The 26558-nt window shown below is 29.6% G+C and overlaps 4 protein-coding genes across 5 annotated transcripts; 1 reads left to right on the top strand and 3 right to left on the bottom strand.

Annotated features, from left to right (window-relative positions):
* Positions 1–553: 553 nt before the first annotated feature.
* Positions 554–14106, top strand: LOC111684430. 2 transcript variants are annotated; one of them, XM_023446604.2, is made up of 17 exons: positions 554–1424; positions 1481–1923; positions 3278–4032; positions 4089–4854; positions 8127–8764; positions 8825–9135; positions 9203–9766; positions 9821–9978; positions 10049–10182; positions 10251–10611; positions 10673–10788; positions 10849–11018; positions 11075–11156; positions 11219–11518; positions 11678–12322; positions 12382–12618; positions 12686–14106. In XM_023446604.2, exons 2-17 carry the CDS (start codon positions 1662–1664, stop codon positions 13991–13993), a joined length of 6807 nt encoding a protein of 2268 aa, XP_023302372.2. In that variant the 5' UTR covers positions 554–1424; positions 1481–1661; the 3' UTR covers positions 13994–14106. The 2 variants fall into 2 exon arrangements, with proteins under 2 accessions (XP_023302372.2, XP_023302371.2); XM_023446603.2 differs by having other exon boundaries at positions 10037–10182.
* Positions 14107–18083: 3977 nt separating this feature from the next.
* On the bottom strand, positions 18084–18810 carry LOC111684428 (protein D2-like). Its single transcript, XM_023446602.2, has 2 exons — positions 18364–18810; positions 18084–18304 (listed from the first exon to the last, which is right to left on the bottom strand). Exons 1-2 carry the CDS (start codon positions 18756–18758, stop codon positions 18166–18168), a joined length of 534 nt encoding a protein of 177 aa, XP_023302370.2. The 5' UTR covers positions 18759–18810; the 3' UTR covers positions 18084–18165.
* A 1336-nt stretch (positions 18811–20146) lies between these two features.
* Positions 20147–20884, bottom strand: LOC111684426 (protein D2-like). Its single transcript, XM_023446600.2, has 2 exons — positions 20408–20884; positions 20147–20343 (listed from the first exon to the last, which is right to left on the bottom strand). The coding sequence occupies exons 1-2, from the start codon at positions 20800–20802 to the stop codon at positions 20205–20207; spliced, it is 534 nt and encodes a 177-aa protein (XP_023302368.2). The 5' UTR covers positions 20803–20884; the 3' UTR covers positions 20147–20204.
* Positions 20885–23684: 2800 nt separating this feature from the next.
* LOC111684427 (vacuolar protein sorting-associated protein 16B) lies at positions 23685–25363 on the bottom strand. The gene is made up of 2 exons (XM_023446601.2): positions 24876–25363; positions 23685–24815 (listed from the first exon to the last, which is right to left on the bottom strand). Exons 1-2 carry the CDS (start codon positions 25261–25263, stop codon positions 23818–23820), a joined length of 1386 nt encoding a protein of 461 aa, XP_023302369.2. The 5' UTR covers positions 25264–25363; the 3' UTR covers positions 23685–23817.
* Between the last annotated feature and the right edge of the window lie 1195 nt (positions 25364–26558).

The raw sequence follows: 26558 nt of genomic DNA, 5'->3' as shown, positions 1-26558 counted from the left end.
ATCCCTTTAATTGATGTTGTTCTGGTTCTCATTATCCCTAACTGGACCTATTTCAAAAATCTTAACACTTATTGAAACTTTTAAAATTTGGTGTTCTTCAAATCAATTTTTTTAACGTATATTTTAACTCTACTTTTTGCCCAAATTATTTTTTTATTACTGAATAAATAAATATTTTTGTTTTTACGTTATTGATTATATTCTTAATGCAAAATTTTTTAGAAACTGATTTTCTGCAAGATGTTTTATATAGAGAATAGGATCAAATATATTCCGATCCTAGTAAAACTAGAGAAAGGATTTGTTTTTAATGTTTAAGAATTGATTATCCATTCCTTCATAATTTCGCACACAACACTTCTGCTTATTCTGTTTTGTTGTTATAAACAATATATTTGCTTTCAAAATCCCACTTTCTGATCACTCGGATTCCGTTTTTATTTAAATCGTTGAAAATTTAAAAACTAATCGTAATTAAAAACAGCCGGCTTACAGTCGATTTAAGTTTAATTTTAAGCCGCCGCCGACATATTTAGTGTCAGTGACGACGACGCCTTTAATATTTGTTGGCGCAGGGCTCTGTCTGGAGGAACTTTTTATTGGATTTTCTTTATTTTGATTTTCTTAGAGAACTATTTAAGAAAAAATAGAAAATTTATATAAAATAAATGTGTAACGGTTAAAAACTTTTTCTAATTATATTTAGAAATATCCAATTAATAAGTGTGTAATGAAATTTGTGCAATTGACAACAAGAAATGTGAAATTAATTAAAAAGTAAAAAAATTTGTAAGCCAAAAAGAAGAAAAATTTGTTGCAGCAGCAGAGCACCCCCAGCACACACATACATTTTGAAAATCTACCTAGTAGATGGATGGATAATAGAGCAAACAGCTAGGGCAATCAAAAAACATTTTAGTGTAACCATTAAAAAGGGGGTTTGCTTGGTGGATGGATGGGTCGTAGTTGTATATTGAAATAAAAAAAAGACCCAACAACAACAGCCGAAAAGGAAGAACAAGAACATTACGTGAGTGCGCAGCCAAAAAAAAGAAAATAAATAGAAAAATTAAATAAAAAAGTAAAGTGTTTGAAGAAAAACGGGGGGCAACTACTAAACGACGGAATCTGCTGCTTTATACAATTTGCCACCAGAAAACAGTGTACAAAATACTATTCGTAGTACAAACAACTATTTTGAACACCGCACAGAATTGCAATACGAAAAAAATAATAAAAATTTGAAGGGAAAAACAAATAAGCAGAAAACACACACACACAAACCTTAACTAAACTCGACACGGCCGACAATTATTGAATTTTTGTCTTCTTCAATTCTTTTTTTTTACTTCCTTATTCAAAAAAGAATTTTAATACTCCCAGGTGTTTTAATGCGAAAAACATTTTGGTGGCGGCATTAAACCGTGAGTAATTAAAAATATAATTGAAAATATTTTATTCGAAAACAATTTTCTTTTAGTTTTTTGAGTTGTGTGTGCATTAAAGAAAATTTTCTATTCAACGACTAGCCGACAAAAAAATCAACAAGACCGCACCCTTCACTTTTACTCTCCCCCCACCTAATTGCTGCAATTTATGAAAATTTTCCCAAGAAAGAAGGATTTGTGATTTCCTTTTAGGAGTTTTCCTTCGTAGACGTTATGACTTCGCCTCTTTATTATCTGGACATTTTTGAATTGCGACCATTGATTACGAATTTCAATTGTAAATTATCGACCATCACAGAGTATGATTGTCACAAACAGCTGCTGTGCTTAGTGTCTGAGGACAATGACATTGTGCTGCGCTACACCAGTGAGGGTGGTCAAGAGGTTTTAAAGTTAATCTCCTGGTTTCGTCGTACATCCCGTGTTATACATGATGTTTGTTTTGATCCATCGGGAACGTGGTTATTGGTTTTATGTAAGTATTAATGAAAATTTATGAAAATAGTAGTTTTTAGATATTTTTCCGTTATGTATTAATGTTTTAACTAGTCTATTGGGTGGTCTGTGTTGTATTGAATTATTCTATTTACTAAATCAAAGTGTAGTTATTCTATATATGTACTTCTCTATGGAAAAGTATGTTCACTTGTTTCTTTTATTGTCTTTCGAGTTACCATTGAATTTTTCTCTTGACTAGACCAATGACTAGTTGACCTATATACTTCTCTATGGAAAAGTCAGTTCACTTGTTAATGTATAGTCTACTGACTATTCAATGTAGCATTTTACAGGCTATTTACTCTTCTAAAGAAGATTATACTGGATAGTTTATGAACTATTCGCTTTTCTGATCTATGAAGTGGTCTTTAAACTATTTGCTCTAGTCTATGGATATGCTAATAGTGAACACTAATTACTATTCTTTTAACCAATCTAATGGTTATTTTATAGATTCGTCCATTGGCTTATTTATGGATTAGTCTTGTTTTGTGTTAAATTTGTTATATTTTATAAAAATCTTTATATAAATATTGTTGCATTTTTTTACTAACAGAAACTTAATTATCTTAATTTAACATCTTTTTTGTTAGAAAAAACTGTATATGTCAAGAGTTTCGAAACATAATAGGGATGCTCACATAGCTGCACTCTGCTTGGTGTTCATATTGATTAAATTAAAACACTTAGGAAAAATGTGCCTAAGTGACCCAAAAACACTTTTCTTTTGAAAGCTTAAACATGTATTAAGTTTGTGGTTTTATGCAAAGATTTCTTAAGTAATTTCATTATATTTTAAGATGTATTTTTCTTAGTAATAGAAATAATAGTTTTCTTAATTACTCCTGAAAAAGTTATTTCACACTTTCATGGAAAACTTTTGTTAAACAACCGATTTTAATGAATATGCTATTTACAATTGTGTAACCATAACTAATTATAAATTATATTACATATCCCTATAAGTACAAAAGATGAACCTAATGTGTAGATGATGTCATTGAATTAAGAGAATTTTGAAACCCCTACCTCCGATTCTTACAATTTGTAGATTATGAAACTTAAAAAAGATGTGGTATTAAGATGAAGTTTTTTGTTAGATTCTCATAGCATGAGGCTAGACAGTTTGTCTTTGTTACATTGCAGAAGTACAGACACTTTATATACACATTAAGTTATTTTTAAAGTTTTTTACACGTTTTAATAGGGAGTGTTTTAACGCAATTTCTTTATATGGTTGGTTAACCTTCCTTTAGTTATGGCAAAATGGTAACAATGTTATTAATCTTTTAGTAAAAGTTATATTCCAAATGAATCTTTACTATTTCCAGGTTTTGACAACACCCTACACATAGTGCCCGCCCTAGCGGTGGTGGATAAAAGCTACGTGGAGAAAAATGCCAACAACACAGGCTATCCACAATCACACTATAGCCTAACACAAGTTACTTCATATATAATACCCTTTGTGGGTCCACATGAATGTCCCAACTCTAAAAAGTGTCCCAATCAATTAACCCGCAAACGACACTCCGCCCTTAATACGCTGAGAACAGAAGAGCGTGCTAAAGAAAAGCCAACAACTAGTAACGAAGCAGAAGCCGAAAATAAAGATAAAGATGAGGGAAATAATATAAAAATTCTAGTTGAACAAGTGGAGAATCTCCATGTAAACGAAGAGAAAAATGAAGAAAACAAAGAACAAGACGATGAAGGCGCGGTAATGGTAGAAGCCGCTGCCATAGATGAGGGTAATATGGAAGTTTTTAGTCACGATGTACCTGCCGAAATGTTGGCAACTTCAAGTGCTCCCAATCAGGTGGATGATAAGACCGGCAATAGTCATTTGCCATTGATGAGCATGTCCTTTATGGCCTCTAACACTTGTCCATATCCTCTATCGGTGGTGTGGTGGCGTACTTTAGAGGGTGTTAATCGTGCTGTTATTGGTTATTCAGATGGTTCAATATGTTTTGTGGGTCTTAGTCCCAATTGTCCATTTGTAGCCAGTACAGCAGTGGAAAGTGGTTCAGTAGTAAAATTGCTCATTTGTCGCGATAATACATTTGACAGTGTTATGTTATTGGTAAGGTTTTTAAATCTTAAAAAATGAAAACATTTTGTATTTATTTTTTTTAACAGATAACATCATCTTTAAAACAACAATTCAAACTGTTGTTGGAACAAAAAGCCATTAAGTATATTTACCCGGGCGAAATGTCTCCCACAACTTCACAACCCAAAGAAAACGATTGGCAAATTGTTATGCCCCTTAAGAATACTAGCAATTCTTCAGATCCAGCCTCAGAAAAATCTCAACCAGATGAGGATGTTTTTATAAGTGATGATAAATTAACAACAACTAGTGCAACAAGTACTGATGATAACGTATCATTAGTCTCACAGACACTGCCTTCAGCACAAATACAAGTAGCGCTTTCAACATCAGTGGCTCATAGTAGGCCTCAGCAGCCACCACCAGCACCACTTGGTTACTCCTCATCATCGGTAGCAGCAACTTCATCGAGCTCAAACACTAATGATTCTGCTGCCGATAACAGCAATCCTCAGCAGCAACCACCTCCTCCACCATATTCAGTAGCTATAACACGACATTTAGACAATAAAGTTTCGGTTACAACCACAGCTTCGAGTGCTGCTAAACAAACTGCAACCACTACAAGTTCTGCGGCACGTTTAAATCAGCAACAACCTTCTCAGCAACAACCTTCCCAGCAACAACAGCAACAGGATAATAACTTAATGAACGATTTGGATGATGCAAATGGTCGGGCTGGTATTTTACCAGCCGCTCGAGCTCGCTTGGCTTCTCTAAAATCTTTAGGTTCAAAGAAATTAAATGCCATCAAAATGCGTTTGTCGGATAATCGCCAGAAAATTGAAGAATGTAAGTAATGTTTTGATATTTTTCTTTTGCTTTTACTTTCACTCTGGCTTATCAAGCAAATGAACACTTGTTTAAAGTTACAATGTTTAAAGAATGTGAGAGTAATTTTCAATTTCGCCTTATCAAGCGAAAGAACACTTGTTGTTTTATCGCGTTTAAAGAAGGTGAAAATAAACATAAATTCAAATTTTTCAAAAATTTTTTATTGAACAAAATTTTAAAATATTCGAAAGAGTTTGAAGAAAAATTTTGGTGTCAGGTGGGTGACTGATACTTTTTCGAAATCCGTACATTTAAAGGATGAAAATGTGTAACAATGGTGAATTTGGTACCATTTTGGGTCCTTTATAACTTTGTAACTAATAATCATAATAAAATTTTTGAAAATATTTAGAAGACATCTTCAAAATTAAAAAAAAAATCGATTTATTGACGTATTCTTATAAGTAATTACCTATTACACTGACCAACTCTGTAATATTTATATAAATAAAAAATTTGCTATTTCTTTAATAAAAAGTATCAAAAAGGGGGAAAACGGGAAATTGAAATTTCAAGTCAATTTTTTATAAATTTTTAAAAATTTCAAAGGCCACTATATGTTTCGGGTACATTGTTTGGTACTTTTTGAAAGCAGAATTTTTCCGAAACAAATGAATGTAGATTTGAATCGTATGAGTTATAACTTCTGTGATATTAAGATTTAAAAGCGGAATATTTTCTGAACTTAATTTTCAAAAATGTGTATTTCTACCAGAAATGGGAGAAAATTGTACTCTTTTTTTTTTAAAGAACTTTCCACAAAGGTAAAATTTTTTCCACTATTTCATCATTTCAATTGTATTTTTTGAATTTTAATGATTTTATTTGATTGAATTATTTTTGTCTATAAGAGAACATACAAAAATTATTAAAATATTAAAGAAAATACAAAAAGTACTATTTGAAGAGCATTTGGTACTTTTTGCTCATCAAATAGTACTTTTTTGTATTGTCTTTAATATTTTAATAATATTTGTTTGTTTTCTAATATATCCCAGGAAAATTTTTAAAACTTGTTCTAAAAACTACTAGTTCTAGAACGAGTGAAAACAGAACCACTTCAGTTTCTTAAACAACAGCCTTGAAACTAGTAGTATCACCATTACTTCTGGAAACCGGTCCTTAGAATATTGTTGTGGTTCTTGAATACTTCTAAATAGTTTTAAAGGAACTAATTCTTTAATACTAGATATTAGATATTAAAGAGATCCCTAATTGAATGGTACCGAGAGAACGGAAAGTTAGTAACGTATATCTTTAGCAAAAATATTATAAAAGATTAGAAGTGCGGAAGTATATATTAAATTTTACGTAAATAAAATTGTTACAATAGTAAAAATTTCTTAACAGTTTCTCAAAATTGCTGCGAATCTTAATAATTTCAAACAAAAATGCTGAAAAAGAAATATTTGTTTATACGTTCTATAAAACTTCCATGGAACTTGTTTCGAGTTTGATAAATTCAAACAAAATTCATTGATTATAGAACTAGTTCCAGAAGCGTTCCAAAAAAAGAGTATCGATTCCATAACGTTTCCTCAGAACCAGTTTGAAGGTGAAAACCTCGAACAAAAATTAGACGCTAAAATAGAACGAGTTCAGGCTAAAATCATGTGTTCTAGAACAGCCAAGCGCAGAAAGTGAAACTGTTATTGTAGTGGTAAGAAAATACTAAAAAACACTTAGAAAAAATATTTCCTAGTTACGCTTGCTATAATCAAATTTTATAAGAAGTAAAATTGTAAATTTTACAGATAAAGCATATTCAAAGAAAAGAAAAATGTTTACTTCTATACAAAGATTAAAGCTTTTAATATAAAATGTTTAAAAAGTATTAAAAATATTGTTTTTATGTATTTTTAATATTATGCATTCCTGAAAAGTTTTTGGAGTGTACGAGTTTTTTGCAAGTTATTCTCTTGTTTGAAAATATTGTTGTTGTTTTTATATATTTTTGCAATTTCTACGCTTTTGCTATAAGTTTTATTTATGATCGGGTTGTGTACGTGTGAATTGCCGAAAATCTTCGTAATTAGAACAATATGAACGCGCAACGCTGTTCTAGAACTAGTTGTAGAACTAATACAATTTTTCCTGGGATGAAGACAAAACACAAAATTTAATCTAGAAACATACACTTTTTTAATGTTTCTCTTCGATTTCCTAATCAAAGGTACTTTTTTGGTTTTTCGAATTATTGAATTAGAAAACATAAAAATCAGACGTATTTATAGGATTATAGGTTTGGTACTTTTTTTATTCTTTAACTGGCACTTTTTGTTTTTTAATATTAAACCTTGAATGATCATCTATAAAAAGAGATTTTTTGTACGTTTTTCGTTTTCTAAATGTTTAATTACTTTTATTATATATTTTTAAGTTTTTTTTTTTTAAGAATTCGAAAATTGTAAGAATTATTTAATAGTTTCTTTGCAGTCTCTACCTTCAACAGCAATACGATTAAAATTTAAATCTTTAATACAGCGTTTAGGTATGAATTGAATCATAAACACATTACATCTTAAAGTTGTAATAATGCCAGATTAACAAAGTAATCGTATTTGCTAGTTTATATTTATAATATCAAACTTGAGAAAATTGTATTTAAGGCAATATTTTTATATTATAACTTAAGTGTTTAAAGCTTTAAATGAATCATTGTAAAATTATGCCTATTTAAACAACAATAACATAAACAATTTAACAGCCTATACATAAACCTCAATCCAATTAAGTTATCACTTAAACATAAAAAATATGTAATTTAAAAGCATAAAAGAAGCACTTTACACCCTATTTCCAAATGTTGTTTGCTACTAAAGCTCAAGTAAAATTCCTTATCTTTTTTAATACTATATAGATTCTTTCTTTTGCATTTTTATTTTTCTATTTTTCTTTCTATTCTTTTAATGTGTATCGATAAATACTTGAAAAAAAACAAAAATAAGATCTAAAATGTTTTATGATATTTTTATATAGAATGAGAACAAAATTTGGTGAGTTTTTTTTGCACCCAAAAAAAACACAATTAAAATGTTAGAGAATTCAAAGTTAAAGCATCTCATTCTAATTACAAGAAAAAAAACTAAGCTAAACTTGTACTTATATTTAGTAAAACCTTCTTAAAACTTAAGTTAGTTAAAATAGCATAAATACATTTTATTAGCTGTTAAAATTCATTAAAGGGATACATATATAACAATTTATACTTGATATCTTTTTGATTATAGATATGCCGGACAATTCATTGGGTTCCTCATTTGCCATTGTGGATTCACCTTCTTTGACACCGGAATTGCTGGCCAATTCTGTTGGTTCCTTTTATACCATACAAAACTTACGCAGTACTTATTTACTAAGTGCTCTACACAGTCAATCGAATAGTTTTACCGTGCACAGCATAGATATACATTTGAAACCATTGTTTCTATATAAAATCCCTCCCGATTGTGTGGATATATTGATTAGTTCAAATATATTATATTCCATACAATATGTTGATTATTATAATGATTCACCGGCGGGGAGTAGTAATGTTTTACCCAAGGAAAGTGAGGTTATGATAAATCAAAATACAGAAAAAGAAAATCGTGATATGGATGTGGAAAAACAGGAAAAATATGCAGAAGTTCCCAAAGCAACAAATGATCTCAATAAAAGTGGGAATACTGATGATAACAATGAAAATGACAGTGACATTAAAATTTTAGCCGAAAGGCCTCAAGCCGAAAGTCCAGCTGATACTAGTGCCGCTTCAACTACCACTACCGAACAATTCAGTCGTGACTGTTTGTCACCCAGTAATTCTATCAATGCTGTGGGTGTCATCAGCAGTGCTATGGCTTCTTTACGTACCGGCAATGAAGATGTTGGTAGCATGATATTTTAAGTTTGTCTTGTTTTTTATTAAAAATTTCTTTTATTTTAGAGATTCAATTCTGCCTCACAATTGGGTTTGTTTCGTTTTGAAAATGAAACAGTTTTGAGTCTTTATCAAATGGCCACTTACCGTCCAGCTTTAAATCCTAATGAAGTCATATCAAAAGATGAAAAAACCAAAGCATTCGAACATAAAGACATCAAATCACCCATGGATTATGTTAAGTTTTATGAAACGGCCGATGTGCAGGAAGAGTACTCTTTAAGACAAATGGAAATTATGCAAAATGAATTTCCTAAAATTAACTATGATCCCTGTTATGTGGTGACCAATAAAAATGTCTATTATATACAACTCAAGTAAGTGGCCTTGAATAGTTCTCTATACAATTTAGTTTAAATTAATTTCACTATATACTTTTAACAGAAAAGAACCCTTTGCCATTTTCCTCGACTCAGCCTTGGCCGGAGAGTGGACACAATGTCGGGATTTTTGCAATACCTTTGATCTCACCTATGAGGCTTGCATTGAATTTGCGGGTGATTATCTATTGCGTCGTAAGAAGGTCACACAAGCTTTGCTCACTTATAATACGGCACGCATTAAACCCATACGTACGGCACTTAAATTGGCCATGTTTGGTCAGACCACAGCTTTAATGCATCTTTGTGCCATGGCTTTAAAACTTAGTCATGTTCTTAATTCGAAATATTTTTGTCATCCCATCATAAAGACACTCTTGCCCGACATCACCTATAGGCATTCGGAAGATGTTCGCTTAATATTACCGCCTACACCAGCAGAATATGCTCCCGAGGGTAAGGGTCTTACTGTCAACGAAGGTTTGCCCTGTGGCGATTACACCTATGGAGTAGATCAGTCCTTAAGTCAATTGCAAATGTCACCCTCTTCACAATTTCATTTGGCAAATTTACTGCTCATAACTTTAGCGGAAAAAGCTGTCAATGATAAAAACTATATACCTCTTTGGTAAGGTATTCATATTACCCTCACAAAAAATTTATTAATATATATCTATTTTAGGAATTTTCTGGTTACCAATGGCAAATATCATACCAACATGACCAGCATAGTTTTATGTCAAAGTGGTTTGTTTTCAGCCGCTTTACTATTGGCCAAGATACGAGGTGTTTGTATTGATACCTTTTTGGCTTTAAATAGTGTTGTAGGCCAGGAGTTTGGTAAATGATTTTCTTGTTCATAACTTTCAAATAGAATTGACAACTATTTTGTTCTTAGGTTGGTATACAGAGCTCAATGTGTGTCTTTACAATTTAAGCGAATCTATGTTTACGGAAACCATAACATATTTGCCCAGCATTGCTGTAGATTATTTTACTTTCATACAGGAAAAATTACCACAAATAAGACCAAGTGTTTTAAAGGTTCATTTATAACTTCAATAAAATACAATAGATTTGATAATTTAAATATTTTCTTTTATCTTTTTAAGCGTTTGGAACAACAATTAAATCCCTTTTCGGCCACCTTAAGACCTATTGTCTCTCATACTTCATCCTCATCGCAATCGAATGACAATAATACCTATTTATTGGAATTTTGTAAAAATCTCATTGAAACCTATTTGGCTGTACTCATACACTTGGAATCTCAGCGCTCAAAATGTGATCGGGTATTAAATGCCCTCAATACGTTTCGTTTAACTTATGAAGACAATCAATTTGCCATCGAAACCTCGCGTTTTAAACCAATATCGGCCGGCTGTGCCCACTGCGCCTGTGTAGTGGATGGTGTAGCCTACTTTTGGGGCTCAAATGGTGTGCCTTGCAATTATAGTGTTAACAAATCTTCGGGTAAGTTTTAACATTATAATTACTAAGAACTTAACAAGGACAAAGTATTTATTATTTACAGATACTCCGGAACCACCTTATGCTGTAAAAAGTTTAGATTTATTGTCCCAACTAAATTTAGAGGTGCATGCCGTTAAATGTGGCCGCCAGCATACCTTAGTGCTTACAAATAATGGCGTAAGTTTTTATACAATTAAAAACATTAATAAATTTCTAATTGATTTCTCATTTATTTAGCTTTATACTTTGGGCAACAATAATTTATGCCAATTGGGTATAGGCAAGCAAATGCAAATGACTCTGCAACCCATGCTGGTTAAACAGTTTGATGGTAAAAATATAACTATACTAGAGGCTGGACAATATCATAATGCAGTGGTAGCAGATGGTTTACTTTATACTTGGGGGTAAGTTTAAATAAATTAACATTGTATTTCTTTAAACTTACGATTATGAATTACAGTTGGGGTGTATATGGACAATTAGGTCATGGCAATACAGAAAATGTGTCCGAACCTAAACTGGTTTCTTTTCTGAAATATAAGGTAAGTTTAGCCATAAATATTTAAACTTAGTTTAACTGATTTATAAATTATAATATTTTTAGAAAATTCTGCAAGTTTCTTTGGGTCATGCTCATAGTTTGGTTTTGTGTGAAGGGCCTTTACCAAATACTTCCGAATTGTATGTATTTGGTTCGAATCACTTTGGACAACTTGGATTAGGTTCATCTAAAACAGAGGCAACTTTAGATAGCAGTAGTAGCAGTAGCAGCAATAGCAATAATAGTAATAGACCACCAGACGATGAAGTAAATAATGCGAGTCAAGTAAAATACCTATTACCTCAAAGACTCGAAATTGGCACAGCGAGAATAAGACTGATTCATACAAAATTCTTTACAAATGTAAGTATAAGTTGAATAAGTTTAATAATCACGATTTAACACTTTTTACAGCCCTAACAAAAAAATCAAACCGGCAATCTCTTATTGTTCTCAATATATAAATGAAAATTTTGAAATTAAATTTCATTTTCTTACATTTTTTTTCTTTCACAAATACAGATAGTAGTAGATGAAAATGAACGTATGTACACTTGGGGCTCATCACCCCAAGCTTTACGTTTGGCCAATCAAATCAAGAGAAGAGCAAATGCCAAACAGAAAATCGAAGAACATCAGCGACGTGAAATAAGTCGTCGTTTTGAGGCTACCATTACTACTGCATCTGTCACCACAGCTAGCACTACCGAAGGTGAATCAATCGATTTGCCTGCGAGTTCAAAAGATATTGTGCCCACAGTAACCATAACCTCACCAGGTTTGGATGTAATAAAAGCTGATGAAGAGGATAATATAACAAGTATGGCTAAAGACGAAATTGTTTCGGGTGTAGCAGCAATAGTTCCAGACATTGATACTTTACCTTTAGATGATAATATAATTGCCACCGAAGATGCTACCGCAAATATCAATATACAAATTTTAGATGAAGTAGTAGACGATGTGCCCGTATTGAAAACAAATAATAATGCCGCAGCAGAACAAGATAAAATAGAGGAGAATAAAGCTGCAGCAACAGCTAACACAAATGTACCTGCCGCTCCAGCACCGTCTGTGCAGCAGCCACCTGCAGCCGATGTAGATCCTTGTGAGCATATGTCACCACATTTAGTGGATACCTCCGAAGTGGCAGGACAAATATTACAGGTATTAAGGAGTGGTTTGTTTTGGATATGATTTGTGTTTTTAATATTTTATGATTTTAGGTTTCTAGTGGCCTATTCCACTTTGCTTTGATCTCTTCTTCCTGCACTCTGTATACATGGGGCAAAAACTTGGAACATCAATTAGGTACCGAAGATAAAGAGCGTAGAGCAGTTAGTAAACCTTCACCATTGGATAATATCGATCGTCCCATGTATGTAGATTGTGGTGCAGATTTTACTCTAGTCATGACAACCGATTATGTTGTTAAAGCCTTTGGTGGCAATTCTAATGGACAGGTAAGTTAAATTTAAGCAAGAATTTCAGAACTTTAAAGGTATAATTTCTGTTTTTATTATTTCCCAGTGCGGCCGAGATTTGGGAGCATGTATAGATAAAATGAAACAACGTGTTGTTTGTCTACCCACCACTAAACGTTTAATGCGTTTTGAAAGCCAATGCATCGAAATACCAGTAGAAATTAATTTGCCCAGGCCACGCATACGTTTGGATACCGAGCCCATACGTTATCTTAAGACAATACCACGTTATAAATATTACTTTCTACAAGAGGCTGATATCGATTTCGAACAATTTGGTGAATTAAACGATAGACCTTCACCGCATGAGTATAAATCAACCACACAGGCAGATAGTTCGGCGAATATAGTAACGGGACAAGAATCAGATGATATGATTTCCTCTCTAGAAAATCTCAGTCAAAATGATGCCTCCTCTTTGCAATTGTCGCTAAATACACCACTGCTGGCAGACAATATGTTGGATCTTAATCAGCAGCAGACTACCAACAGTTCGTATGAGTGTACGCCTGATGAACAAAGTTATGCCCGTTTGCCTAATGTAGATATTGATAATGGCAGTTTAACCGATGACAATGTTCATAATAATGGCACAGAATTACTGCTACCAAATGCAACAGCAACGGCAGCAGTTACCACCACAGCAGCAGAAGCTAATGTTAATAATAATGGCAATAGAAATAACGATGAGGTAATCACGGAGGACAGTGAGGAATTACAAAATCTCTGCAATTACATACACTATTGTCTGTACATATTCCATGGCCTCTATAGTCCTGATAAAGTGCGCGAATTTTCCAAAAATCGTTTAGAATATCGTATACGTACATTAATGTTAAATTTCAAATATGTTGATGCCTTCACTTTATGCCTGCAGAGCACCAAAAATTCTCTATGTGCTTTGAAAATATTTGAATACTTTTCGAAAGATACCGGCTATGTGCCGCTAAGACGTGCCGATTTAAGATTTCTTATTTATTACTTGCTCAGTCATTTCATTAATCATCAATACGATTTAGCCGAATGTGAACGTTTCTTTTTGGCCGATTTAGATTATTATCTTTTGGAGTTGGCTTATGTTTTGTATTTCAACAATAACAATACTGATCTGGAGCAGAATCTCAATGAGAAATTTAAGACTCTTATAGCTAGAACAGAGGGCGAAACAAATTCAAATTTCTATCATCATCAACAACAACAACAGCAGCAATTTCAAGCCGAAGAGGATCACCAGCAGCAACATCAACATCATGCTACTCACAAATTGGAGGATACCGATGTGATATTCGAAATGTTGAGTGTTAAATTTAAAACGATTATTTGTCAGCGTTTGCTTAAGTTTTGTAATTCTTAAATTTTATTTGAAAATTAAATTGTAAAAGTTTTCTTTCTTTTCTTTTTCGCTTGTTGTAAATTTGTTTTTTTTTTTTACTTTTATAACTTTAGGAATTTGAAATTGTTTTATTTTCTTAATCTTAACATGCTTGTAAATTTGTATTTGTCATCTCTATTGTTTTTTTTTCATTTTACTTTTTAAAAACTTTTTGCTTAATTATTAGTGATATTTCATTTTATTATTATTATTACATCTATTTACATATTATATATACATATTTAATCTTGTTTGTTTATAATAGTTTCATTGCTTTAAATAATTGTTCAAAACAGAGAAATCATTGTTTGTATTGTAGTTAAGGAGAAGTGGACGTAAGACCATAATTATCTCAAGTAAATTATTGAACAAAGATTTTTAAAATATCAGTTTTTTTGTTTTTATTTATTTTTTGTAATTAAATTCAATTTTTTGTTGATACTTTGATAAGAGTTTTCTGAACAGTTGCTGAGAGTACATTTGTGATCGATATGTGGATCTATCTAATTATCTTGTGAAAGGAAGTCTTTTTTATGAACAAACTTTAATAACGATTTTGTTGTAAAGATAAAGTGAAACAACGTGTGGTTTATACGTTAAATGCATTCTTAGAACCAATGCATTGAAATACTAGCAGAAATAAATTTGCCCAGGCCACGCTTACATTTGGACACAATTTAAATCTTTTGTTTATTAATTTTCATTAATATCAAACTTTTTTCTTACAAAAATAACCCAAACAATTTCTTCAATATTGATTTTTTTTATAAAATTTAATGAATAAAGATTTTTTCTAGAATTTTTAAAATTTTGCTATTTTATTGAAAATTTTAAAAATATTGAAAATTTTCTAAAAATTTCGTATATAAAATCTTTAGTTTTGAAAATTTTCTATAAAAAACTTTTTTTTAATTTAAAAAAAATCTATTAAAGAATATTTCTAAAATTTATAAAAATAAAAAATCAGTATTGAAAAATTTAAAAAAAAACTTCTTTATTGAAAGTTTTCTATAAAAACATTCAATATTGAACAAAAATTTAAGATTTACTGTTAAAAAAATCAATAATTTTGAGTATTTTCTATCGAAAAATCTACAATATTGAATATTTTTTATGAAAAAGTCTCAGTATTGAAAATTTTCTACAAAAAATCTTTAAACTTAAAATTTTTCCGTTAGTATAAAAAAATTTATGAAAAATTCTCAATATTTAATATTTTTTAAATCTCCAATATTGAAAATTTCCTTAAAAAAAATCTTAAATATTCAAAATTTTCTATTTAAAAAGAAAACTAAAATTTTTCTTCAATATTGAATAAATTATTAAAAATTTTATTTAAAATTCTGCAATATTGATTATTTCCTATAAAAAACTTTAATATTGAAATTTTTCAATAAAAATCTTCAGTATTGAAAAATTATCAAAAAAAAAACATCCTTATTATAAATTTTCTCTAAAAACATTCAATATTAAAGAAAATTGAAGTTTTATTGTAAAAAATCAATAATATCGAATATTTCCTATAGAAAAATCTAAAATATTGAATATTTCTATGAAAAAGTCTTCAATATTGAAGTTTTTCTATAAGAAATTTTGAAACTAAGAATTTTTCTGTTAGAAAATCTTCAGCATGGAAAAATTTTATAAAAAAAATGTCAATATTGAGTTTTTTTTTAAATCTACAATATTGAAGATCTTCTTTAAAAAAGTCTATTATATTGAAAATTTTCTTTAGAATTCTGCAATATTGAATATTTCTTTAATATTGAAATTTTGAAAAATCTTCAGTATTGAAAAATTTATATGAAAAAAATCTCAATTTTGAAAATTTTTTATAAAAAATTCTATAATCTTAAACGTTACCACGACATATGGAACTGCGTTTCGAAACGACCTGATTCTCCATCGTCCAAAGATGGTTAATTTAGCAACAGCTGTATCAACGGGAAGTTTTTCCAGTCACAGCCATCATCTGTTACAATAACAATCTTATTAAAACATTATTAATATGCAAAGTTTTCTTAAAAAAGAATACTCGAATTTTTTTATTAAAAAATTCTTATATTAAAAATTTTCTATAAAATAAATATTAAATATTAAACATTTTCTATAAAAAAATCTTCAATATTGTAAATTTTCTATAAGAAACTCTTAAATATTGAATATTTTTAAATATCGAAAAATTTCCAAAAAAAATATTCAGTATAAAAAATATTCAATATTGAAAATTGTCTATACAATTAATCACAATCATGAAAATTTACTATAAAAATTTCTTTAGTATTGAAAATTTTCTTTAAAAAAGTTTTCAATATTGAAAATTTTGTGTAAAAAAATTTTTAGTGTTTTTAAAAACTACTCGATATTGAAAATGTTCTTATAAAATTAAAAAGATTCTTATATTTCTATCATTAAGTTTCATATCGTTTGATCTGAAGAAAATGTCAAAAACTATTTCAAAAATTTAAAAGTCAAGCACAAATGAAAGCTTAAAAGCCACAGCAATTATATATAAATAAGGGAAAAGACATTGTTGTTAAACTCTCATTGTAATTATCATTTATATTGACAAAATTATTCGATCATTTAACAAATTTTAAAATTTATAATTTTTTTTATAAAAAATTTCACATATTTTAGTTAAATTATGCTAATATTTTTTAATAAATCTAATATTAAATAGCTTTTTAAAAAAAAAACTTCACTAAAACACCAAATATTATATAAAAAACAATAATTACTTAAAAGAAGAAAAAAAAAACATTTTCATAAAAAATAATTAAATAAACATCATCCTTATTGCTAAATTATTATTAAATTTAAACTAAGGTTTACTTGAGTACAAGTTTTTTTTTAAACTCTAATAATTTAACAATAAGGCTAAAAAAATTGTTAAAAATTAATTAATTAAACCAACTAGTATTTTTTTAATAAAATAAAACAAAAAATATTGACTGCTTATAAATTACTTTTTTTTACTTTAATTTAAACATTTTTTTGCAATAAACTTTTATTGTGCACTATTAAAAATATATAAAATTTAAATGAAAAAAATAAACTTAAAATAATAAAATAAATAAATGCTTTAAATGTTTACAAGTTTTATAAATAAATAAAAAAGAAATTATTAAATATTAAACAATATAATCAATTAACTACTTAAGTAATTGTCTTCACAAATAATTACACAATTATACTATAAATAAAATGGAAAAAAGAACAACAACAACAATAATAAAACAAAATTCTTAATTTTTTGTATAATAACAAAATAATAAAAAAACATATATTTAAACATAGTTTTATTTTTTTATAGAAATTAAATTTGAACGAAAAGTATATACTGCAAAGCATTTTGATTAATTTATAGTCTAGAGTCCTCAACAGACTATAGAGCAGTCTATAGTCCAGACTATAGAGCAGTCTATAGTCCAGACTATAGAGCAGTCTATAGTCCAGACTATAGAGCAGTCTATAGTCCAGACTATAGAGCAGTCTATAGTCCAGACTATAGAGCAGTCTATAGTCCAGACTATAGAGCAGTCTATAGTCCAGACTATAGAGCAGTCTATAGTGCAGACTATAGAACAGTCTATAGTCCAGACTATAGAACAGTCTATAGTGCAGACTATAGAACAGTCTATAGTCCAGACTATAGAACAGTCTATAGTCCAGACTATAAAACAGTCTATAGTCCAGTCTAGAGAACAGTCTATAGTCCAGAGTATAGAACAGTCTATAGTCCAGACTATAGAACAGTCAATAGTCCAGACTATAGAACAGTCTATAGTCAAGACTATAAAGCAGTCTATAGTCCAGACTATAGAACAGTTTATAGTCCAGACTATAGAACAGTTTATAGTCCAGACTATAGAACAGTCTATAGTCCAGACTATAGAACAGTCTATAGTCTAGACTATAGAACAGTCTATAGTCTAGACTATAGAACAGTCTATTTTCCAGACTATAGAACAGTCTATTTTCCAGACTATAGAACAATCTATTTTCCAGACTATAGAACAGTCTATAGTCTAGATTATATAACTGTCTATAGTCTAGATTATAGAACAGTCTATAGTCTAGATTATAGATAAGCTTATAGTCTAGACTACAGAACAGTCTATATAATTCTATAAATAATAATACATAATCCTTTATTTTTTATAAGTAGTTTGCAATATTGGAACATAATCATCATATTGACAAAGATAATAATTACCAGCAATAGGATTGCCTAAATTATACTTGGCAATAATATCACGGGTCTTGACATTAAAACGACCCTCGAAAGATCTACAGAAAGAAACAATAAAATATATTACAAACAAATATATAATAATGTACTTACTTACCCTTTTGGTATAAATATATCGGTTGTAATTTTTCCCACTTGTTTAAAAATAAGAAATACATAACGATGTAAATCGGTACCTTCTTCGGGTCCTGAACTCATGTATTCGGCCAACACTTGCCCCTCGCTAATGCGATTGCCAGGTATATTAACAACTAACCAATGTAAAACTTCTCTTAATGTCGGTTCCTTACGTGAAGGAGGATCTAGATCTGTCATTAGAAGTGTGTATAGTGATCCCTGCTCAGCGTTCCATTTTAGTTGTGGCTGATCTTTAACTTGTTTCGGTTGCAATTCATTGCCCATATTAACTTTGAGGCCACCTGTGAAAGTTACCTCAACAGTAGCTTTTGGTTTAGAGTCTATCATATCGGGTATAATTTCACTGGTATCCATTTTGTAATTGCGTTAGGGGTTTTCACTTGTGTTGATAAACAACTACTGATCAGTGAAAATTTATTGTAACAGTTTATATTGTATTCTAAAGTTCAATAATATATTAATTTTCTTATCAAACATTGAAGAGTGTTACAGTTTTAACAACATATTTGTTTAGCAATAATTTTAATATTTACAAATAAATTTAAGTTTTTTTAAGTTTTATTGCAAGCAAATTCGCTACTTATTACTCGGTGATATTTTTCGTGTTTTATAGCAATAACCGCGAATAATTTTTTAACGTCTTGCCAAAGCAAGTCGGTCTATTGTCACGAAATGTTATGTTATTTCCTCTGTTATTATTTTATTAACAACTCTGTTTCACACTGTTGAATGTTAACTAAAATTCTGTTAAATTACAGAATTAATTAAACAGTTAAATTTTGTTAACAGAGGTATGTACTGTAATTAGGGTTCTATAAATTGACTTTCGTATAATCGAACAAGCGACTTTTGTCGAAAAAAGTCGAAATCGACTATTTTGTTCTAAAAAAGTCGATAACTCGACTATCGTTTGTGAAAAAAGTAAACTTTGTAAATAAATGTCGAAAAGTCGAAAAAAGTCGGTAAGTCAAAAAGTCGTAAACTGTCGAAAAGTCGGAAAAAATCGAAAATAGTAGAACAAGGTCAATAATAGTTGAAAATTTAAAAAAAGTGGTAAAAAAGTCAAAAACTTTAAAATAGTCGGAAAAAACTCGAAAATAGCAAAAAAAAAAAGAATTATAAAATACTTAAAGTCGAAAAATCGACTTTTAATTAAATGAAAAAAGACGAAAAATCTACTTTTCATAAAATGCAATAAGTAGAAAAGCCTGCTTTTAACTAAATGCAAAAAGGTTGCTTCAACTATAGTAAGGATATAAAAATCACTCAAATAGCATTTAAAGAGTGATGACACTATAGCGCTTCTATTGACAAGTTTATAGATGAAATATACATTGAAACTCTATAATCAAGACTATAATTAAATTAAAATTACATATCGATGCAAATCGGTACTTTCTTGGGTTCCAGAGCTCATGTAATCTTCCAAAACTTGATCTTCATTAACTTTATTTTATTATATTTATTGTTAACAAGTGACGAATTTTATATTTGTATACCAGTTAAGAATATCAGTTTATCAGATAGTTCGTCTCATTAAATGTGATGGTAAAATAAAAATCAACTCTTAATTTTTTTAAATAATTTCTCGCCTATATCTTATCTAGTTCAATAGTGTTCTAACATAAAAACCAAAATTAGAACACAAGTGGTTTCCTTTTATAGAAATTGGTTCAAAATTAGTCAAGGGTTTTTATATGCACTAATGAAAATAATATAAAGAAAACATTTTATTTAAATTAACAATAATTTTAATTAAAAAGATTTATAAATTAATAATATATATTTGTATGTATACATTTATTGTTTGAATTGTGCCTTCAAAATTGGTACATAATCATCATATTGGGCCTGATAATAATTACCAGCAACAGGATTACCCAAATTATATTTGGCAATATAATCACGGGTTTTAACATTCAAACGACCCTCAAGGGATCTAAACAAAATCGAGAAAAATAATCAATATTATGGAAAAAAATAATGTTTTGTTTTTCACTTACGTTTTAGGAATAAGTTTGTCGGTGGAAATTTTTCCCGCTTGTTTAAAAACAAGAAAGACGTAACGATGGAGGCCAGTGCCTTCTGGTGGTCCAGAACCAATGTATTCAGCCACCACTTGACCTTCACTTACTTTGTTGCCGGGTATATTAATAACTAACCAATGTAAGGCTTCTCTATACTTAGGTTCCGCCCTGGAAGGAGCATCAGGATCTACCATTAATAAAGTATAGAGTGAGCCTTCCTCAGCGTCCCATGTTACTTCTGGTTGATCTTTAACCTGTTTAGGTTGCAATTCTTTGCCCAAACTAACTTTAACACCATCACTATAAGTCACATGAACTGCGGCTTCTGGTTTATTGTCTATAATATCGGGAATAATACCATCGGCATCCATATTTTTGCTCTGTGCGAGTTGTTTCTTCTAGTGCTTCAGCGCATAAACTAGTCAATTTTATGTTATAGTAATTTATTTTATTAAATTATTTACCATCATGATAAATTATTTTTTCTGCATTAATATATAATTCAGCAATATTTTTATAAAATAGATAATAATTACTGATAGTAAAGTCTACGGACAGGTTAAAGTATAACAGTTACGTGTATTAGTTTATCAATTAATTTGTTTGTCCAAAAATTAGATAATTAAAATTATTTTTTGATTAATAGTGTAATTTACCATTTTTTTAATAATTACGTACATACTTCTAGAAAACTGAACTGTTTATCAATATTTTTTAAAGTAAATTATAGGAAACTCTTGTTTTATTCTTCATATATTTGTATCTTGAATATGATTAGTCATCAAAATTATATTTAGACGAGAATAAAATTGGAGTATAATCTTGATTAAAAATAGTTCAGTAGAGTATACTTAGTCTAGTTTATAGATAATATTGAACTATTTTAAAATTATTTTTAGACCATACAAAAACTGGAGTATAATCTCGACAAAAAATAGTTCAGTAGTGTATATATAGCCTTATGTCTATAGATAAGACTACACACTACTGCACTATTTCTACTATAGTCTTGACTGTTTATAGACTGTTCTATAGTCTTAACTATAGTCTCTTCTATAATTTTGACTATAGAATTTTCTATATTCTTGACTATAGACTGTTCTATATTCTTGACTATAGACTGTTCTATAGTCTTGACTATAGACTGTTCTATAGTCTTGACTATAGACTGTTCTATAGTCTTGACTATAGACTGTTCTATAGTCTTGACTATAGACTGTTCTATAGCCTTGACTATATACTGTTCTATAGTCTTGACTATATACTGTTCTAAAGCCTTTACTATAAACAGTTCCTTGACTATAAACTGTTCTATAGTCTAGACTATATATCGTTGACTATAGACTGTTTATAGTCTTGACTATAGACTATAGTCCTGACTTTACACTGTTCTATAGTCTAGACTATAAGCTGTTCTATAGTCTTGCCTATGGACTGTTCTATAGTCTTGCCTATGGACTGTTCTATAGTCTTGTCTATAGACTGTTTTAAAGTCTTGACAATAGACTGTCCTATAGTCTTGAATGTAGACTGTTTTATAGTCTTGTCTATAGACTGTTCTATAGTCTTGACTATAGACTCTTCTCATATATTGACTAAAGACACTTCTATATTAAAAACTTTGAACTCTTTTATATCCTGATGTATAGTCTGATTTATAGGCTGATCTATAGTCATAACTATAGAATGATCTGTATAGACTATTCTATAGTCTCGATTGCAGATTGTTCTTAAGTCTATAGGGCATATATACATATGTATATATGTGGTTTAAGATTTTTTTACTAAAATCTCAATTTGATGTCCATAAGACTATTATTACTGTTCTATAGTTGAAACGAAAAGTCGACTTTTCGACTTTTTTCATATAGTTAAACTCGACTTTTAGACATTTCGACTTTTAGTTTTTTTTTAAATAGTCGACTTTTTGACTATTTTCTACTATTTTTTTACTTTTTGCAAGTTTTTGACTTTTTTCCACTTTTTTAAAATTTTTTCTACTATTTTCGAGTTTTCGAAATTTTCCGACTGTTTTCAATTTTTTCCGACTATTTACGACTTTTTTCGCCAATTTTTTTTATTTATTTCGAGTTTTTCCGACTATTTTAGAGTTTTTGACTTTTTTCAACTTTTTCAAAATTTTCGACTATTTTTGACTTTTTTCTACTATTTTAGAGTTTTCAACCTTTTCCGGCTTTTCGATTTTTTTCGACTTTTTGACATTTTACGACTTTTTGACTTTTATTTACAAAGTTGACTTTTCGATTTTTTTCATAGACGATAGTCGAGTTATCGACTTTTTTGGAACAATAAAGTCGATTTATAGAACCCTAGCTTTTATGTTAATATTAACACAGTTTCTTCTTAATATTTGTATTATAAAAACGCATAAAGGAAAGCACTAGTATGTTAGTTAGCATTTATATCAGTTAAATGTTATACCTCTTCTTCATGTCATTTTTAACAGATAAACAGGTAAACAGAGCGTATTTTTCTCTTCCGTTTTTTACTTTGATTGAGCAACTCTGTGTTTTTTTTTTACTTTTGTCAATTTAATAACTCTGTTTTAGTTAAAATGTCAATTTAGTTCGCGGTTTTTTCTTGTCTTGCAAAAAAGTAAGGCTTTTGTTAATAGTAAAAAATATACATTTTAATGTTAAATTCATATAAAAAATCAAAAATTTAAAAGTTTATTTTGTGTTTTATATGTTATTTTTAACGAAAATGTGAACATAGTGCGTTAACATGATACAACCATTATTGTTATATTATGGTGCGTTAAATCGTTTACTAAAGTTGCCGGAAAGCATCAAGTTTTTAATGTATAAAAGTTTTAAATAAAGGAAGATAAAAGTTAGGAAAAAATACACCCAATTATAAAAGATCTTGCAAAAACTCATAGGTTTTCAATTGTATGTTAGAGCCAAAAAATTGGAGTTCCAAAATATGTACAAACTTTGCGCAGTGATTTTTATGATTGTCCAGGGACTGCTCTTATATTACAGCTGGAAGTCTCCTTTTTTAAAATTAATTATTCTAAAATTTCTTTAAATTAATTTTTAAAGACAAAATGTCAAGATTAAAGTGTTTTTAAAGCTAAACAAATTGAAGTGTAAAGTGTGTTTTAAATTCTAATAAGAATCATAAATAGTGCAATTTTTCCAATAGGATCTATTACAAATTCTATGCCGGAATTACAATTATTTATATCAAAGTGAGTACCTATATAATATTAATATTAAAAAAGTTTTAAAAATTTGTAAAACTTTTTATTGCAATCTTTAAAAATGTACAATTTATACAATATTTAACATTTTCTTTGAGATTTTTCGGTAACAAAACTTATAAATAATTATTGCATTTTCATCAATAATCAATATTATAACTCAACTAAGATTATTATTGAGTTTCAATTTAATATTATCCGTAGTCCATCTTTTAGTTTGTACCGTTTTTAAAGCATTGTCACAATAAAACTGTTCCTCTGAACGTTCAGCTAAAGAGTCTCTCAGTAAAGTCAATTGACCTATATCCTTTAAAGCCACTAGAGCATCTATTTCAGCCTTAACACATTTAACTCTTCTAGCTAAAGTTAGTTTATCATTATTGTTAGAGACTTTTGATAAAAACAAATAAATTATAGTGGCTGGAGCTTGTAATTCATGCAATCGTAAAATTGCCAAATCCAAAGAAAAACTTATGTGAAATTGTTTTTGTTTCATGGGATGCCAGGTGGGTATGTGTTCGAAAATATGAGGTAGATCAGCATAAGCCTGTGCTTGTGTGCGTTCATTCAAGGCACACCATTCAAATTGTCCTGGTGAGATCTGTAAATCAGCCGCAAAATGATATGGGGAAATAGTTTTTAACATATCCTGTTCCTTCCAATTATTATATTTGGAACAACAGGCATATAAAACTTCAATAGGACTGGAATCTATATCTATCATATTGTTAAAAGTAGCACGTTCTGTATCCAATAGGTTTAGTAGCTTAATATTAGCATGTAGTAATTGTGGATAAAGCGGACTGGACGCTTTATAGTTTTCCATAATTTGTTGTAATTTTTCTTTACGCTCTTTCACCGTGTGAAATTGATAAATTTCTTTGTAAAGTAATAGCAAAGAATCCTGAGCTTTACCTAAATCTTTAAGAAGTTTAACAGCTTCTGTGGGATTTTGTTGCTTTAGAAAAGCTAAATAATGTTGCAAGGCCTTGGGTTTTGCGGCAAGTAATTGTAAAAAGTCTGGTCTATTTAAAGTTCTTTCGAGAAATAACACCACACTTATAATGGCATCACCAGCAGCACCCATATTTAAAACAGCTTCCAAAAGTTGCTGTTTATCATGTAAAGACTTGAACACCTCGAAATTAACCATAACACCTAAAAGAAAACAATTTCATATAAATAAACCAAAACGTTGATAAATATTTTAAAACTTACCACTTAATAATTTCTGAGCCGTTGTTAAAGGCGAAGGCGTGTACAAAGTATTCTGTATTTGTCGTCTCAATAATTTCAATTCTTCTTCGGCACTCAGACCCTTAGGTATTAAACGATCATCCATCGACTGTTCATCTAATATACACTTTAAAGCTTCCTCCGACAGCAAAGATTTTATGGATAAATTTAAAGCTCCACCAGCGGCACTATTATCAAAACTAGCCTCTGAAATGGTGTCATCGTTTAGTATACCACCAAAATCTGTTGTTAACTCATATCCGGCCGCTACAGTCTTAAATTCCGTATCATCGGTGCCATCGTCATCAAAATTGAAAGCCTTACTGGCTGAACGATTCCAATAACTATCGTTGTCGTAATTTGTTGCCATTATTATTAATAGTTTATTGTGAAATAAAAACAATATATGAAAATTAAAACAATGGCAAATAATAATAAGTTGTCACCACATCTGTTTTTTTTGGGATTTGTTGTGACAGCAGCAACAAAATTGTAAACAAAGGTAAAGAAAATGAAGTTAAAAGAGAATAGTAGAAAAACAAACTGAGGTGTTCAGTTGACTAGTCTGCGCTTAGCAAACTTTATTAAATGGGGAAATTTTCTTTTAGGAATTTGAAATTGAGGGGATTTTGTTTAAAATATTTATATCAAGACCTGAGAGTAGATTTTTAAGGGCCCTTCTAACAATTAAGATGTAAAATGAAAATTGAATTGAAATGAATTGGGATAAAACAGTAACTAACTAAGATGGCAACAGCTGTTTCTCTTTTTTGTATGTTTTAACAGTCGTAATTCAGGTTTGAGTTGGGAAAGAACTCTGGCGATATTGCGATTATTTTTTAAACGCATTTAGGCTTATATTTATTGCCTGGCTTTAGACAGGTATGCATCTCGCACTGATGAAGTGTATTATTCCATATAACTGTTCAAACGTATCACCTCAAGTGAGGTTATGTTTTATTATTGGAGACCATAGAATACTCAAACGTTTATATCCTGGTGGAGACCAAAAAAATTTTCAACTTTAAAGGTTTAAAGGTTTCCAGCTTCCAATATGAAGATATAGAGCGACTTGGAGGATTTCCTTTAAACCAACATGGAACACCTAGGCTAACTAACAAACTAACTAACTAACTAACTAACTAACTAACTAACTAACTAACTAACTAATTAACTAACTAACTAACTAACAAACTAATAATTTAAATGTTTAAGGGCTAATTTTTAGGTGAAAGATTTCGGATTAAGCTTCGAAAATTGTTTTTGAATACTGAATCAGCTAATTTTGTTTGCTAGTTTAAGCGGTTAATAGGGGTGGTTTAAACTTGGAGCAACAAATGCAAAAAGTGTAAACAGCTGATGCAAAAAATGAATTTAATTTTTATTAAAATAAACATTAAAATTTTTGATTTATCGATTAGTATAAATTATGGGGACTTCACAATACATTTTATAGTTTTACATTTATGTTTTCATATTTCATTTACAATCTTCTTCTTGTTCTGAAAACATACATTGTTTCGATAGCAAACAGAGACGTTTTCTGTTGTTTTGAATGGCAACACTGCGAAATTTCATCAGAATCATCAGATAAAATCTGATGATTCTGATTAATAATCTGATTATTAATTGGCATTTGATTGCCAACTCAAAAACCCGCTCTAA

The sequence above is a fragment of the Lucilia cuprina genome, chromosome 4 (assembly GCF_022045245.1).
Source record: "Lucilia cuprina isolate Lc7/37 chromosome 4, ASM2204524v1, whole genome shotgun sequence".
In the NCBI taxonomy this organism is placed as follows: domain Eukaryota; kingdom Metazoa; phylum Arthropoda; class Insecta; order Diptera; family Calliphoridae; genus Lucilia; species Lucilia cuprina.
This window is presented reverse-complemented; position numbering and strand designations above follow the sequence as displayed.

Coding starts and splice junctions, on each gene's coding strand:
- LOC111684428 (XM_023446602.2), bottom strand. CDS start 18,758: ATGGATACCAGTGAAATTATACCCGATATGATAGACTCTAAACCAAAA. Junction 18,305..18,363: donor GATATATTTATACCAAAAGG/GTAAGTAAGTAC, acceptor TTCTTTCTGTAG/ATCTTTCGAGGGTCGTTTTA.
- LOC111684426 (XM_023446600.2), bottom strand. CDS start 20,802: ATGGATGCCGATGGTATTATTCCCGATATTATAGACAATAAACCAGAA. Junction 20,344..20,407: donor GACAAACTTATTCCTAAAAC/GTAAGTGAAAAA, acceptor GATTTTGTTTAG/ATCCCTTGAGGGTCGTTTGA.
- LOC111684430 (XM_023446603.2), top strand. CDS start 1,662: ATGACTTCGCCTCTTTATTATCTGGACATTTTTGAATTGCGACCATTG. Junction 4,033..4,088: donor TTGACAGTGTTATGTTATTG/GTAAGGTTTTTA, acceptor TTTTTTTAACAG/ATAACATCATCTTTAAAACA. Junction 4,855..8,126: donor TCGCCAGAAAATTGAAGAAT/GTAAGTAATGTT, acceptor TTTTGATTATAG/ATATGCCGGACAATTCATTG.
- LOC111684427 (XM_023446601.2), bottom strand. CDS start 25,263: ATGGCAACAAATTACGACAACGATAGTTATTGGAATCGTTCAGCCAGT. Junction 24,816..24,875: donor GGCTCAGAAATTATTAAGTG/GTAAGTTTTAAA, acceptor GTTTTCTTTTAG/GTGTTATGGTTAATTTCGAG.